At 38.7% G+C, this 14880-nt stretch overlaps 1 protein-coding gene across 1 annotated transcript in view; it reads right to left on the reverse strand.

The window, feature by feature from the left end:
• The window catches only part of mib2 (MIB E3 ubiquitin protein ligase 2), an 88219-nt gene extending 74515 nt beyond the window's left edge, over positions 1 to 13704 (reverse strand). The window contains exon 1 of the mRNA XM_084087603.1: positions 13440 to 13704. Coding sequence (XP_083943729.1) covers positions 13440 to 13452 — 13 coding nt within the window. The 5' untranslated portion in view covers positions 13453 to 13704. The remainder of the gene's footprint in view (positions 1 to 13439) is intronic.
• Between the last annotated feature and the right edge of the window lie 1176 nt (positions 13705 to 14880).

A 14880-nucleotide genomic window follows, 5' to 3' on the forward strand; every position in this document is an offset into this window, starting at 1 on the left:
GAATCGGTTCGGTGTATAACAAAATCGGTAACACTTTACAATAAGGTTCCATTTATTAAACTCTAGTTAACTAGATTAGTTAACATGAACTATTAATAAACTGCACTTCTACAGCATTTATTAATCTTTATTAATGTTAATTTCACCATTTAGTAGCCTACATTATTTAAATGAAAAGTTGTATTTGTTAACATTAGTTAGCTTAATGCACTGTGTGAAGTAACATTAAAAATACAGGGTTAGGGTTGACTAAGATTAACAAAGATTAATAAATACAGTAACAAATGTATTGCTCGTGGTTCATGTTAGTTAGCCTAATACATGGGCGTCGGAAGAAAAAAAAGTGGGTGGGTCCTCCCCCAGAAAAATGTTACTGGCGTAAATACCATTTCATGTAGGCTATTCTGGTGGCTTTTAATTAAAACAACCCAGGTGAAAAAGACGTACTATTAAATATATAAAAAATGTACTTGAGTATGTTTTTAGTACAATACAAATATACTTTAATGCATTTTTAATACATTTAACAGTACGTCTTTTTCACCTGGGAAGTAAACTAAACTCCACTTCACGTCGGGCGGTTCTTTGCCTCCACGTCGTGCATTAAATGCACAGCTATCCGTGGATTATCCCGCTAATACCATGGTCATCTGCCAGCAATGGCAATTTAAAGCTGTTATTGATGTTTGCAACGCAATATTTGACTGGAAAGGTACAACGGGCGGTTACTTTCGTCAGTTGCGGCTCGTTGAGAAATATAATGTAGCGATTCAGCGGAGTTTAATTTATTAGGGAATTCCCTAATAATTGGATTTGACTGACAGCGCTATGAAAAGACAAATGCGCTGAATCAGAGACGGTAAAAGTAAGTGGGTCCAATATCATTGGTCTTAAAAAGTGGGTGGGTCTTGTCCCACCCATATACAATGGTTCCGACGCCCATGGCCTAATACATTCACTAATGTAAACAAACCAAACCACAATTAACATCTCTTAAAATGAGAATTTTGTTTGTTACCTCAATAAATTTAGGGTCATTCCTATTTTATTTGTGTACATTTTAATCATTAACATTAAAAACACTCTTTTTACGTAAAGGGTAAAAAAAAAACTGAATTCCAAAAAATTAAAACGGAAAAAACGGAATTTGGGAAAAAATAATGTGTAATCCTACAAAATGTGCTGAAAATTGTCTGTCTGCTGGAAAGAGGTCAAGGCGACCAGGCTACAAAGCTTGGCCAAGTGACTCAGACATGATCTTCATTTCAGATAAAATGTGAAACATACATAGGGCCTACATACAATGATAAATTAAATCTACATGACGATAAAATAGAATTAAATGAAAATCTTTTGTTTGAAAGTTTTGGTCTGATGTTCTTAACCTTACAGTAAGCATTGTAAATGTAATTGTTGAATAATTCTAATAATAAAACTATAATGATAAACTTATACAACAAAAATGACTGTGCCCCCAAATATTTGTCTGTGCTCCTAAATTTTTTTATTTAGGCGCACCAGTGCTCCTTGTTCAAAAAGTAAGTGTAGAGCCCTGTACAAATGGAAATTAGCCTTTGGCTACAATCCGGCATGTTTACATGCATGTATTCCATGTTTGTCCATTAACATGCACTGTCCCAGTCAAATTCAGAAACACTGATTCATCCAGTAATGAAACAAGTGAAGACTTTATGAGTGAGTCATTGAATCATTCACTCAAGAGATTTGTTAAAAACAATATTTTTTTTCAAATTAATTAAATTATTAATTAGATATTTTTAAATAGACAGCAGCAGTTTGTCAGAACCTCTAGTAAATGACGTTATTTTGTTTAGTAGTCTGTTCAGAATCATATGAAAAAAAATCATACTTTTTTATTTATCCAGAATTGTGCAGCTCTATATTACACTGGAACACAAACACCGTAAAAAAATATTTATTCGCATTACAGTAATGACAATTAGATTAGATGAGGGACGCTTACTCGGCAAAATATCATCATTAAAATGCACAAAATGGACTTAATGATCCATCAGTTAAAATAAAAAAGCTATATTGTAAAATCTACTCATAAAGGGTTTACACTCATTTCCAATGTAACCCTAAACCAGTGTCCTACTGTCCTTGTTACACGTTACATGTAGTTACTACAGTAATTACTATAATTATGCATAATCACAAGCAACTGACCTTAACCAAACCCTAAACCTGATTAATCTCCACATTCTCTGCGATCGGAGAACATGCACACATCGCTGTAACATGACATGAGAAACACCGACACATACCACAGGTGAGTGTGTAAGGCTGAGGAGTGTGTCCTGCAGATCTCTCAACACTGTCCCACGTGCCCCGTCACCTACAGGACCGACACTCAACCCAAGGCCAGACAGACCCTGTGACTGACACTGCAGCGATCCGGCTGAGCCAATCACAGCCCCCGAACACGAGCGGCGATCCTGCTGAGCCAATCACAGCCCCCGAACAGGGCCATGTGACCACAGCCAGCGTTTAGTCCTCTGTGTGCCTTATCAGCACAGATTATCCCACACGGGACAGACAAGGACTCCAAGCAGGCGACTGAGACTTTCACACACACACACACACACACACTTGTCCGTTGCACTGCAGAAGCCCTTAAAAGTCGACTCGGTGTGAGGAACACGTCTGATGCGAGACAGATGCTTGTGTGAGCAAACCTGCCATCTTCAGCAACACAACCAGACGCCTAATAAATCTGCATTAGGTGAGCGTGATGTAAACACACACTTCCACGTGAGCCGGGCCGGAGCGTCCGATGATGGATGAGGATGAAGACGCTTCGACACACACAGAGGAGAACAGGAACACTGTCCTCAGCGAGAGGCTGTTAAAGCACAGCATTTATAATGTTAGGCTTAAAGTCCCCCAGTGTTTAATGTGGTTTGTGTGTCTATGTGGTGTTTTTAATCTGCTTTAAAGGTCCCGTATTATGCCCCTTTTCACAAGATGTAAAATAAGTCTCTGATGTCCCCAGAGTGTGTATGTGAAGTTTCAGCTCAAAATACCCAACAGATCATTTTTTACAGCATGTTTAAATTGTCATTTTTTGGGGCTCAGAAAAACGCGCTGTTTTAGTGTGTGCCCTTTAAATGCAAATGAGCTGCTGCTGGACGACCCAGGGGGCGGAGCTTCATGAGCTCAGTCTCTCAGGACAATCTCACCTCACGGAATGATGATAATATCAGAAACTCTCAGTAAAGGTGTTAATTTCCAGTCGGACAATAATGCCTACAGAGTCAGAGTGCTGTATAGAGATGAAACAGGTATAGTTTAGTAGTTTAATTACGGTTATTGTAACGTATTTGTCATCTGCTTGTATGCATCCATTATTTATTAAAAGTCTGCTGTCTGAATGATGATCAAACATATACTGATGAGTTTAATAAAGTTTATTGTACATCACACAAAAGATGAAGCGTCAGTTTTACTTCAGAAAATCACCGTAAGAGCTGAGTAAACGCAGTAAGTTATAAGAAGTGCGCAAGTACATAAACGAATTTCGGTAGAGTTGAGGGAGCATTCCTGTGGGCGGAGCTTAGTCACAAAACGGTTCTAGTGACGTCATTAAAGAAGGAAGTAGAGGGATGTAGTCCAAACGGGCCGTTCGATGTAGGCGACTTCTGTTAAATAAAATATCTCGCTTGGCATTGAACTTTCAGCTTTATCATTTTACAGATATTATTTATACTCTAACAACAACATTACACACTAACTAAAGTTTGAAACATGGGATCACGAAGAACGGGACCTTTAAGACAAAGCATGTGTAAATTCATAAGTCGACTCCATTGCTGAGTATTTCCTCCTTAAAACTGCAGTGAACCAAAGACAGTCTCAAAAACACGCTTTGAAATCGCTGGTGTTTCTGACGTCACAAACTACCTTGTAACCAATCAGATCAATGTGTGATCGTCAACCAGTGGATCTCTGAGCTGAGGGAGTGAGTGGAGGCGGGGCTCATTTGCATATTCATAGAACCGCGCATACTAAATGAGGCAAGGGTGTCGAGTTACATTCAAGATATTGCAAGGCCTGAAGGAAAAAACGTTTAAATATGTAATTTTGGTGATCAAAGATGAGTCTTAAGGCCCTTTCACACCAAGAACGATAACTATAAAAAGTGTCTTTAAAACTATAAAAGTGTCGTTATCGTTGCGGAGTGAACATAATCAGATCATCTCTAATGAAGAGCTGCAAACATAAAGCAGAACCGCAGCGCCACCAGAACCAGATCACATGACTACAGTTCACCAGAACCAGATCACATGACTACAGCTCACCAGAACCAGATCACATGACTACAGCTCACCAGAACCAGATCACATGACTACAGCTCACCAGAACCAGATCACATGACTACAGCTCACCAGAACCAGATCACATGACTACAGTTCACATCATAAAGCCTTCTGACTGACCTGAGAACTGCATGGACCTCTACTCTCACTTCAAGAAGATTATAAAGTGTAGTCCGTCTCCTCAAGCTTTAATAAACATGTATTAGATCAGATTATCTTACTGTATGAATATGTCAAAATGTAATATATTCTTTGTGAGCCTACTGGACAAGCACATTTCTCATCTGAAATAATGAGATAATAGAGGAGAGCCCCAGCACTTTCAGACTTTCTCAGTTTGTAAATTCCCATATTAATTTCACACATCTAGGACAATTATGTGGTTTTGTTTCATTAACACACTTTTTTCTTGATTAACCCTGAAAGAATGGAAGTGAACTGTGACAACATGCCCCATACTGTACCATGGCCATATGACAGATTAAAATCTAATCTGATCTAATAAAACAAATATACAACACTAAATAAAATATTTTGTCAATAAAATACAAATATTAACGTTTTCATATAAAATAACGGCATTTTTTAATAATTAAAAATAAACAAATGTTTGATTTTGACAACAAACACACTGCAAAACACACAGCTATACAGCATAACTCAAAACATAATCATAGATTAATAATTTCAAAATATTCACCTTTTCCACCATGGTTTCTCAATAGAATTCATAATAGTATAGAATAGAATAGAATAGAATAGAATCTAATAGGAGCTCATTGTAACGCAGTGTGACAACATGCCCCGCCTGAGCAACTGTTATCTCAACTGTTAAATAACAGAGATATGAGATAATAATATCAGATTTGTCTAATTTTAAATTAACACAAAAAACAGAAATGAAAAATTAACATGACATTTACTTTTGCTATAGTTAAATAAATGTTCAGTGATATCTTCCACAGATTCATGCTGAAATGGTAACTAGTAAATGCACTAAGTTTTGTGATGCTGTTTTGTGTGTGAAAGTTTTAAACCGTGTGTGTGTGACAACTAGCCCCGCGTCAGTGCGTGTCCGATCACCCCAACATTATCCGGCCAGTTTGAGAACAGAAGTGTTCGTTCATTTCCATGCAAACAATCTGCAAAATCTACAATTAAACATTTTTCAATGTTTGCAATGATTGGAATAATGTGAAAGGCAGTGATTAGCAGAAGTGTTCCTGCAGAACGCCAGGAGACGGTGAGCCGAGGTCATCATCATGTGTTCACCTCAGCCTCGCTCTTCCTCTGGGAACACCAGGAGACTCTGTGCATCATCATCTTCACTACAGCAGATCCGTCTCATCTACTCAGAACATCTGCATCCTTCATGTTCATCTTCTAATGAGCCGTCGTGATCCTCAAGCTTTGCAGAACACAGATAAAGCCTCCGTTTATATTTATTACATGAGAAAAGAACAACCAGAATATTCCTCAAGTAATTCTCCCTCTGAGTTTCATTCAAATGAGAGTTTCAGGTTTTTGTGAATAAGGGAGTAAATGATGATGCGCTCGCTCACATGCGCCGCTACGATTAAGCATTGCTTGTACTAGGGCTGCACGATTAATCGTATTTTACGATATCTGCCTCTCTCAATTAATTTTAAAAAATCGTCACGATATTTGCCCGCTCGTTCTTTATCCTGATAACGCTTTTTTATTAGACATTTGCATTATCTTGCATTGTAAACAAGTCCCCACTAGCACTGATGTTTGTGGTTGCCAGATCTGAATAGCTTAAATCTCCCAAATTACCCAAACAGAGCTTGAACTCTTACATGTTATGCCCCGTGTTTTACTTAGTCGGTGCAATCTGGCGCGCGCGCGCTCTACACTGCGGAGAAACACTGATCTCCACAGCGATATTCTGTTTGCATGAAATTGTTACACAGACAGTCTGTTCCTTCACAAGCCACTCAGTGGCGTCATGCCCATTCAAAGTGAGGGGACACGTGCCCCCTCAGATTTTTCCTCCCTGATAATTTTTTTGTCACAACTTTATTCCTATTATGCTCCATAATATACCAGAGCCTATAACGACTCAAATGTATTCTTCTGGATGTGTAATAAATCGGTCAGCATCAGCCCGCCCCTTTTTCCTAATATGGTGTCTGTGTATATCAACGCTACGCGCGTAGCGCTCTAGAATCTTTGCTGTGTATGTTCAAGCAACTCACTCGTCTCGCACGTTGAGCTGGCAATGTTTTACAGATGGTCTTGAAGTGGTAAGTGGGCAAAGCAACAAATCGGCATTGAATTAGTTATCGGATGATATTAAAAGGTAGTGGGATTATTTGTGGTTGACCTGGAAATTTTAACTTGATTAAAAAGTTGTGGATTTGATATTAGCTGCGAATTCAGAGCATTAACTTAAGTTGTGTTATTATAAAATATAATAATGAGCAGTGTAACTACAGTATTTCAATGATTTTACTAAAGTAATGTTACATATTACATTTGATTTGATTACTTTTTTACATTTCTGTCTAATATTAACCATTTTCAAATAAACGGGGTAGTGTTAACCTTATTCAGCACTGAAATCTGTCAAACTTCTTTCAAAGTCCTTCATCACATTTTAATATTAAAATAACTTAATTTCAGAGCACCACAAAGTCAGACCTCAGCACCTTTATGTACCTTTAATGTAAGATCGTTCTTAGGTCACATACCAATTTAAAATCATAACATAAAAACTGCAATGGTACTGTTTTTAAAATCATGTGTAGTAGGCCTAAGTGTACAGTAAGTGTGTGTGTAAACATGCTTTAATGAAGTAGACTTCAAAAGCTTTTGAATTTGAGCTTACAGTTCTTTCATCAACCTGTCTTTTACATAAACTTACAAAATAGATACTTTAACTTAGTCCTCAGATAGAGGAGGGTTGCTGCTAGCTCCGTTAAGGTATTTCTGTCCCTCCCAAACTGCACTGAAATGGTATGTTTAGCAGCCAGAATTTAAAATTTTTCAGGGGGAGAAACCCCCTGACCCCTCCGAACATGATCCATATCACCCGTCAGAAAACAATTTCAACGTCTCAGATTGTGCCCCCCCAGAATTTTGGCTTGCATGACGCCCCTGAAGCCACTTGTGCCGTTTGTGTGACTAAATCTGTTTCTAAATGAGTTTCGCTGTTTTATTTTTTGAAGTTTACGTTTTTACCAGTTGTCATGATGTGAATCAGTTGAAAGCGACAGCCACTGCCCGTTTTCAGTGTGTATCAACAAGTAGACTATTTTTCTTTGCAGTAACGTTACGAATTTGCTGAGCGATCTGGATCTGTAGCCTGCTTTGTCTCATTTTCAACCGAAATGTGTCGCTTAGAAGATCTAATGTGAAGACGCATCACAAAGCGCTCAACGTTAAATCATGCCATTTGTATTGACTTGCTGTCTGAGGAAGTTGTAGTTGGTTAAATGAAGTCTGATGGTTTGAAATTAACACCCGCCAAATGCGGCTAAAAATGAACTTTGGCGGGTATCGCTGTCAAGTCACTGGCCAATTTGGCATGTTATTATGTTTCCTCACTTTGCTGGGGAAATTCGTGTAAACCAAATCTGCTCGGATTTTGTGCAAAAGCGTTAACTGTCTCCTCTCTTTCTCTGTAGTTTCTCAAATGAGAATAATCGTGATTAATTATCGCGATTATAATTTTAAGCAAAATAATCGGGATTATCATTTTAACCATTATCGTGCAGCCCTAGCTTGTACTAAAGGCACTCATTACTAAAGATTTTTGAGAACTCTATAAAAACTCCATAGTAACCATCTGTGACAACTACCAACCACCTAGAAACACCATAGCAACCACCAAAAATACGTTAGCAACCACCCTGAACACCCTACCAATGTCTAGAAACTTGGGCTGGGTAAAAAATATCGATTTCTCGATTTTAATCGATTCTCATTTTTACGAAACAATATCGATTCTTAAATCCCAAGAATCGATTAGTCATCGTGTTTTCAGTTGATGAATGAATGGAACATTGTAGCGCATCCCATCCAATAAATCACAATAATCTTTGTGCTTTGTTATTATTGATATGAAACAAAGTCTCGGATTTCAAATTACGTTCATTTTCTTACGAAGTTCAAAAACATAAATAGCGTTGTGTCGCTGTGGCGTGAGATCGCTCTGGCTCAGCTCGAGAGAAGCACATGATCTTCTCTTCCGCCTTAATAACACCAGTTACAGCGCGAAATAAACATGAATGAGCATCTGAAAGTGTGTTAAAGATCTACAACTTATCGAAGTCCATATCATGTCACATGGAATCACTCAATCAGTGTTTCAACCGTGGAAAGACGTCAGTAAACAATGTCATGTAACGTCACATTTACCTCAGAAAAACCATATCCAGTGATCATAAACTCATTAGTCAGCTAGAAAAATTAACTCTAGAGAGGAGCATTTTGTTAAATATATGCACCATATTACATATTCAATATAATTTATGTTCTTCAATATTTAATGCATGTTTGAATAAATCTGGAAAGCTTTTTATGACAGCCACCATTTACATTTTTATATAATTTCATATAACTTTATTATTATAAAAATAAATAAAAGTGTATTTTAAGTGTTTGTAAACAAATCAGTTAGTTTTTACCTTCAATATTAGGCTAATGAAGCCCATAGGCTACAACTGACTCCCATAGTTTACGTTAATAGTTAAGAAATTTGTTTTCCTTGAGAAAATTTGCAATGTATTGTACCTGATATCCAAAATAATCGATACTGAATCGAATCGTAATCGAAATCGAATCGAATTGTGAAATTTGTGTCAATACTCAGCCCTACTAGAAACGCTCTAGTAACCACCAAGAACACACTAGCAACTGTCTAGCAACACCATAGCAACCACCCAGAATACCATAGCAAACGCCTAGCAACACCATAGCAACCACCAAGAATACCCTAGCAACAACCTAGAACACCCTAGCAACCACCCAGAATACCCTAGCAACCGCCTAGCAACACCATAGCAACCACATAGAACAGCCCTAGCAACCGCCTAGCAACCACCCAGAACACCCTAGCAACCACCCAAAATACCTTAGCAACCTCCTAGAAACCGCCCAGAACACCATAGCAACCGCCTAGTAACACCACAGCAACCTTCCAGAATACCATAGCAACAGTCTAGCAACCACCCAGAACACCCAAGCAACCGCCTAGCAACCACTCAAAACACCCTAGCAACCGCCTAGCAACCACCCAGAACACCTTAGCAACCGCCTAGTAACACCACAGCAACCATCCAGAATACCATAGCAACAGTCTAGCAACCACCCAGAACACCCAAGCAACCGCCTAGCAACCACTCAAAACACCCTAGCAACCACCCAGAACACCTTAGCAACCCACTAGAAACACCCTAGCAACCGTGCCGAATTTTGCCACTGCAAGCACCACTTCACATTTTCTTCAGGAAATTTACATTCTAGTTAAAATAATAAATAAATTTCAAAATTTGAATTTGAAATTTCATCCCACTGTGACGGGTGAAATGATGACGTGAACAGCGAATGCAAGACGATTAGCTTTAAACATAACACACGTAAACTGCATTTATGGGATATTTTGATAAATATGTTAAAAGCTGAGCGTATTCCTCCAGGAAGAGCTGACTAAGAGTCACACGCTGGTGTCTGAAACACTTCACGCATGAGATGCAGAACATACTCTTTTATTTTTGAAGCATTTATAGTCACTCTAGTTCCCATTCCCGACCCAATGATATCTCCTACATCTACAGTAATCTCTCCTGGACATCCTCAGATCATCTGTTGATCGGGAACATGATTTCTGCTTCTCATCGCCTGTGCTTATGTATATTACTGTAATAAATCCAAACATGAGTCTCGACTATATCTTTGCAGTTGTGGTTGCTCAATAAATGCGCTGTTCCACAACACAAGTTCATTTCTGTTGTTGCTTTAATGGGAAAACATAATGTGGAATTATTGGAGTTAATATAGTGAATTTCACCAGCTTTCATAACGTAAAGACTCGAGTCTGATAATGTATATGATGAAATAAAATAAAGCGTGTGGACTGATGCTCTTTTGTAAATGTGAAGGTGCACTGATTCTAAAACGGTGATTAATAATAGTGATTAAGATTTGTGAGCAAGATTAATCATGATTATCAGTTTATCAGCTCTGGGAAACAGACCAAAGCTTGCTCTCCTTCTGAAGACGACATCAGATTACTGCAGAACATACTGTGAAGAAAATGTACTGAACTAAACATTTTAAATGTATATTTAACAAAATAATTTGGAATCTAAAATTGCTCGAAAATCGAAGCCGTATGTCTGACAAAAATTGAGCCGCTAAAAGGTTTTAAAGTTCAATAGTGTTTAAGCTTTCGAATGACACCTGATTTACGAAGATTATATGTGATCGGGACACGACAGGTATCAGGTTAATCAGAGGTTTGGGATGAGGTGGGGTTACAGGACCAGTTTTATTTTGGGTGAACTATTTCTTTGAACATCTTTTGTGTGTGTGTGTGTTGATAAAGCAGGAATGCTGAGTGGCAGCTTGTTGCGGTCACACACCCTATGCCATGGAGCCGGTTTAGGAGGATAGCCAGGTGTGTTTCAGGTTAGCTTGCGCCAACCCTGGGTTTTAGGCACCATGAAAGTGGTTTGGCTTTTATCGTGTTCATCAATCATGTGTGGGCGGAGCCTCTGATCAAGCGCACTTCATTCTCAACCAAATCAATCAAAACTCACAGCCAATCAGAAGGGCGTGTGGGCGGAGTCTCTGTTCAAGCGCACTGTATACGCAACCAAATCAATCAAAACTCACAGCCAATCAGAAGAGCGTGTGGGCGGAGTCTCTGTTCAAGCGCACTGCACACGCAACCAAATCAATCAAACCTCACAGCCAATCAGAAGAGCGTGTGGGCGGAGCCTCTGATCAAGCGCACTGCATACGCAACCAAATCAAAACTCACAGCCAATCAGAAGAGCGTGTGGGTGGAGTCTCTGTTCAAGCGCACTGCATACGCAACCAAATCAATCAAAACTCACAGCCAATCAGAAGAGCGTGTGGGCGGAGTCTCTCTGCAAGCGCACTGCACTCGCAACCAAATCAATCAAAACTCACAGCCAATCAGAAGAGCGTGTGGGCGGAGTCTCTGTTCAAGCGCACTACACTCGCAACCAAATCAAAACTCACAGCCAATCAGAAGAGCGTGTGGGCGGAGTCTCTCTGCAAGCGCACTGCACTCGCAACCAAATCAATCAAAACTCACAGCCAATCAGAAGAGCGTGTGGGCGGAGTCGCTGATCAAGCGCACTGCATTCGCAACCAAATCAAAACTCACAGCCAATCAGAAGAGCGTGTGGGCGGAGTCTCTGATCAAGCGCACTGCATTCGCAACCAAATCAAAACTCACAGCCAATCAGAAGAGCGTGTGGGCGGAGTCTCTCTGCAAGCGCACTGCACTCGCAACCAAATCAATCAAAACTCACAGCCAATCAGAAGAGCGTGTGGGCGGAGTCTCTCTCTGCAAGTGCACTAGAAAACCAAAAACATAAGTACATAATCAAAATGTATAATATTTTACCATACAAAATTATTAAAAACGAGAATGAAATGATCTTAATTATATTCATTGTTCACTTGTCATATTACTATCATTAATATGTTAGCTTGGGGGAGCACATGATAAAACCACTGTTCAGTCAACAGCTGATCTAAAGAATGATGCATGAACACACGGGTGAACCACACCTCTACTACTGTGGTGGAATACACAAGCTTTTGATATATATTCAGACATATATCCAAGGATGCAGAACAGAAATGAAAGGTCTATAACTACAACGAAACAAAACACTAAGCAAAGGACTGAATCTGCATTTCCATTGGCTCATATTATATGTCTCTGCTTCGTCAACTTCTCTGTTAGCTGACCAATAAAAACATTCCTCCTGACCTTCTGAACAACACTGCTGTCCTTTTAATCAACGCAAAATTAAACATGTTTTCGGCATGCACTCCTAAAAATAAAGGTTCAAAGGTCACAGTGATGCCATAGAGACCAGATCTTAAAAGAACCAATTTTATCTTAACGTGAAGAACATTTTAATAATCTAAAGAAGCTTTTGTGCAATGGAAAGATTGCATTGATGTTAAAGGATCTTAAAACCATCAAAGCAAATGGTGAACTTATGTAATACCATGATAATAACATGGTATATTCTTCTGCCACTTTCAGGTATCTATTTCAGTACTTTATGTATCTGTATATCTCTTTATGTACCATTACTGTACCACAGTATTATCATAGTACTTCTTGTTAAAGCGATTCCCAAACAAAACACAGCCAGAAATAACAATGACTCGCCATTCCAGTGAAGGAAACACACACAAGCATCGCAGCTTTAGGACACAGGCTCGTGCCATACTGTGCAGAAGACATAAAGCACCATGTTGTTGTTTGAGATAACGTGATTACAATGATATATTCTCGATAAACACGTGGAATGTGGAAAAATATCATGTTTTACCATCACTATACCATGACACCACCACACTATACAACATGCTGAGGTGCTTCAGCCCATGTTTGGGTCAAATATGGACTAACCCTGAACAGTTTAACATACAAACCAACGGATGGGTTTAAACATCCATATTTGACCCAAACATGGGCTGAAGCAACCCAGCATTTTATTTATACTTTTCCATAAGGGAAACATCAATGTGCGCTGCTCAAATAAACAAAGCACAATATTACAGTAAATACATGACTATAAATGTGTAAATAAACGTATAAATATGTGTTTATTAGCAAGAACACGTGATTGCTCTTGTAAAACCTAGTCATTTACTGATATAGCATTGACTGTTTGTTGAATGATTATGGGAGATATGATCAATATATGTTTCAGAATTCTCTTTACAAGCAAAACATGCAAATGAATGAATATTCAAACAAAAGAAGTAACCCGTTTTTTTATCAGCACGGCCGCGACACCGTTATATGAATCAGCCGTCGCACAAAACACATCATATCGTGTCGTTGTTTCATCTTACCTGTCGACAACATTAATGCTCCACCGGCCCACCGATTAATGCGCTAATACAGGCTTACGAGCGGTTATAACTGCGATGCGATGCGATGGACGCGCGCGTCAGTAACGCCACTGGACATCCATCAGGCCGAAGCTTCCGCGTCACCTCGCGTTGTGTGTCCGCAAATAATTCCACACGAAAACAAAACCAAAAACCATCTATAAATCATCGAAATGAAAACACATCGCGCTAGTCAAACTAGCAGTGCGGGTTAATTCGCGGGACACGCCCACGCCGCTGCTTCCCGTGCCGTATGCAAATTTACCAACCGTACTATGGCGAGAGATAGGCTCATGAATATTAATGAGGTGACGCTACAGGAAGGTTACCAGGCAACGCTTGATTAATATTCATGCGATAATCCTTCGCCGTAGTCGGATTCGTAATTGTTTGGCTATGGTGCGTCATTAAATTAATGTTGTAGTTTTAAATTATGTATTTATGATGCAGGTTACGTAGAACTATCGGGAACCTTAGTATACTTGATTAGTAAATCAATATACTTGATAGTGAAATCCTGATTTGAAACAGGACAGTGCGCATGCGCGAACACATTGCGCTCCCCACTATATGGTCCTCGTGAGCCATCTTGTTGTCGATCCATATGCTACACCGATGATCATATATCATACTTCAGTGTGCACTGCATTATTACTCTTATTACAGACATTTGCAGTAATCAGCAAACAGACGTCCTCAGAACTTTAGCTAACATTCTGGCAAGGGTTTCTCAACAAACGTTCGTAACGTTAGTAGATTGTTCGCTCAAAGTTAGGCTATTTGGTTTAATAACGTTATTTAAATATTGTTCAGGGAACGTTTAATTTTCTGAAATGTTTTAGTTGGACGTTGCAACGTTTTTTGAACGTTGCTACATTGTTCAGAGAACATTCAAAAGTAACGTTCCCATAATGTTTGCAAAATTATATATAAAAAAATGTTCCTTAACATTTACATAAAAAAATAAAATAAAAACATTTTAAAAACTGGACATTTTGAACGATCAGTTTCATCTGCATAGTGAGTTATTATTTTGTAACTCAATATTTGTTTAAACTCTACTGATACTGGGAGATGTGTACATATGAAAGCATGGGCATGTCTTTGTTTAGATGGACAAAATAAGAGAAAAACCAAATAATATACGAAAGGAAGCTTTCTAGAGATAGTATTACATACAATATCCAAGTAAAGAAACACATTTATAAAGAGATCATCACATATATATGCTTATATCCTCTCAGAACTACTAAACTTCATCACCTTGTATTGTCTACAAATACTTGGTCACATGCTGCTATCTGGAAACCAAGTGAATGTATTGCATTTCAAAATTACTGCATCAATATCAATATGTGTCACAATCAGAAAACGTCTCATGTATTCGTTCTGCAGCAGCAAA

Source organism: Abramis brama (assembly GCF_963993115.1).
Source record: "Abramis brama genome assembly, chromosome: 16".
Taxonomy (NCBI): Eukaryota; Metazoa; Chordata; class Actinopteri; order Cypriniformes; family Leuciscidae; genus Abramis; species Abramis brama.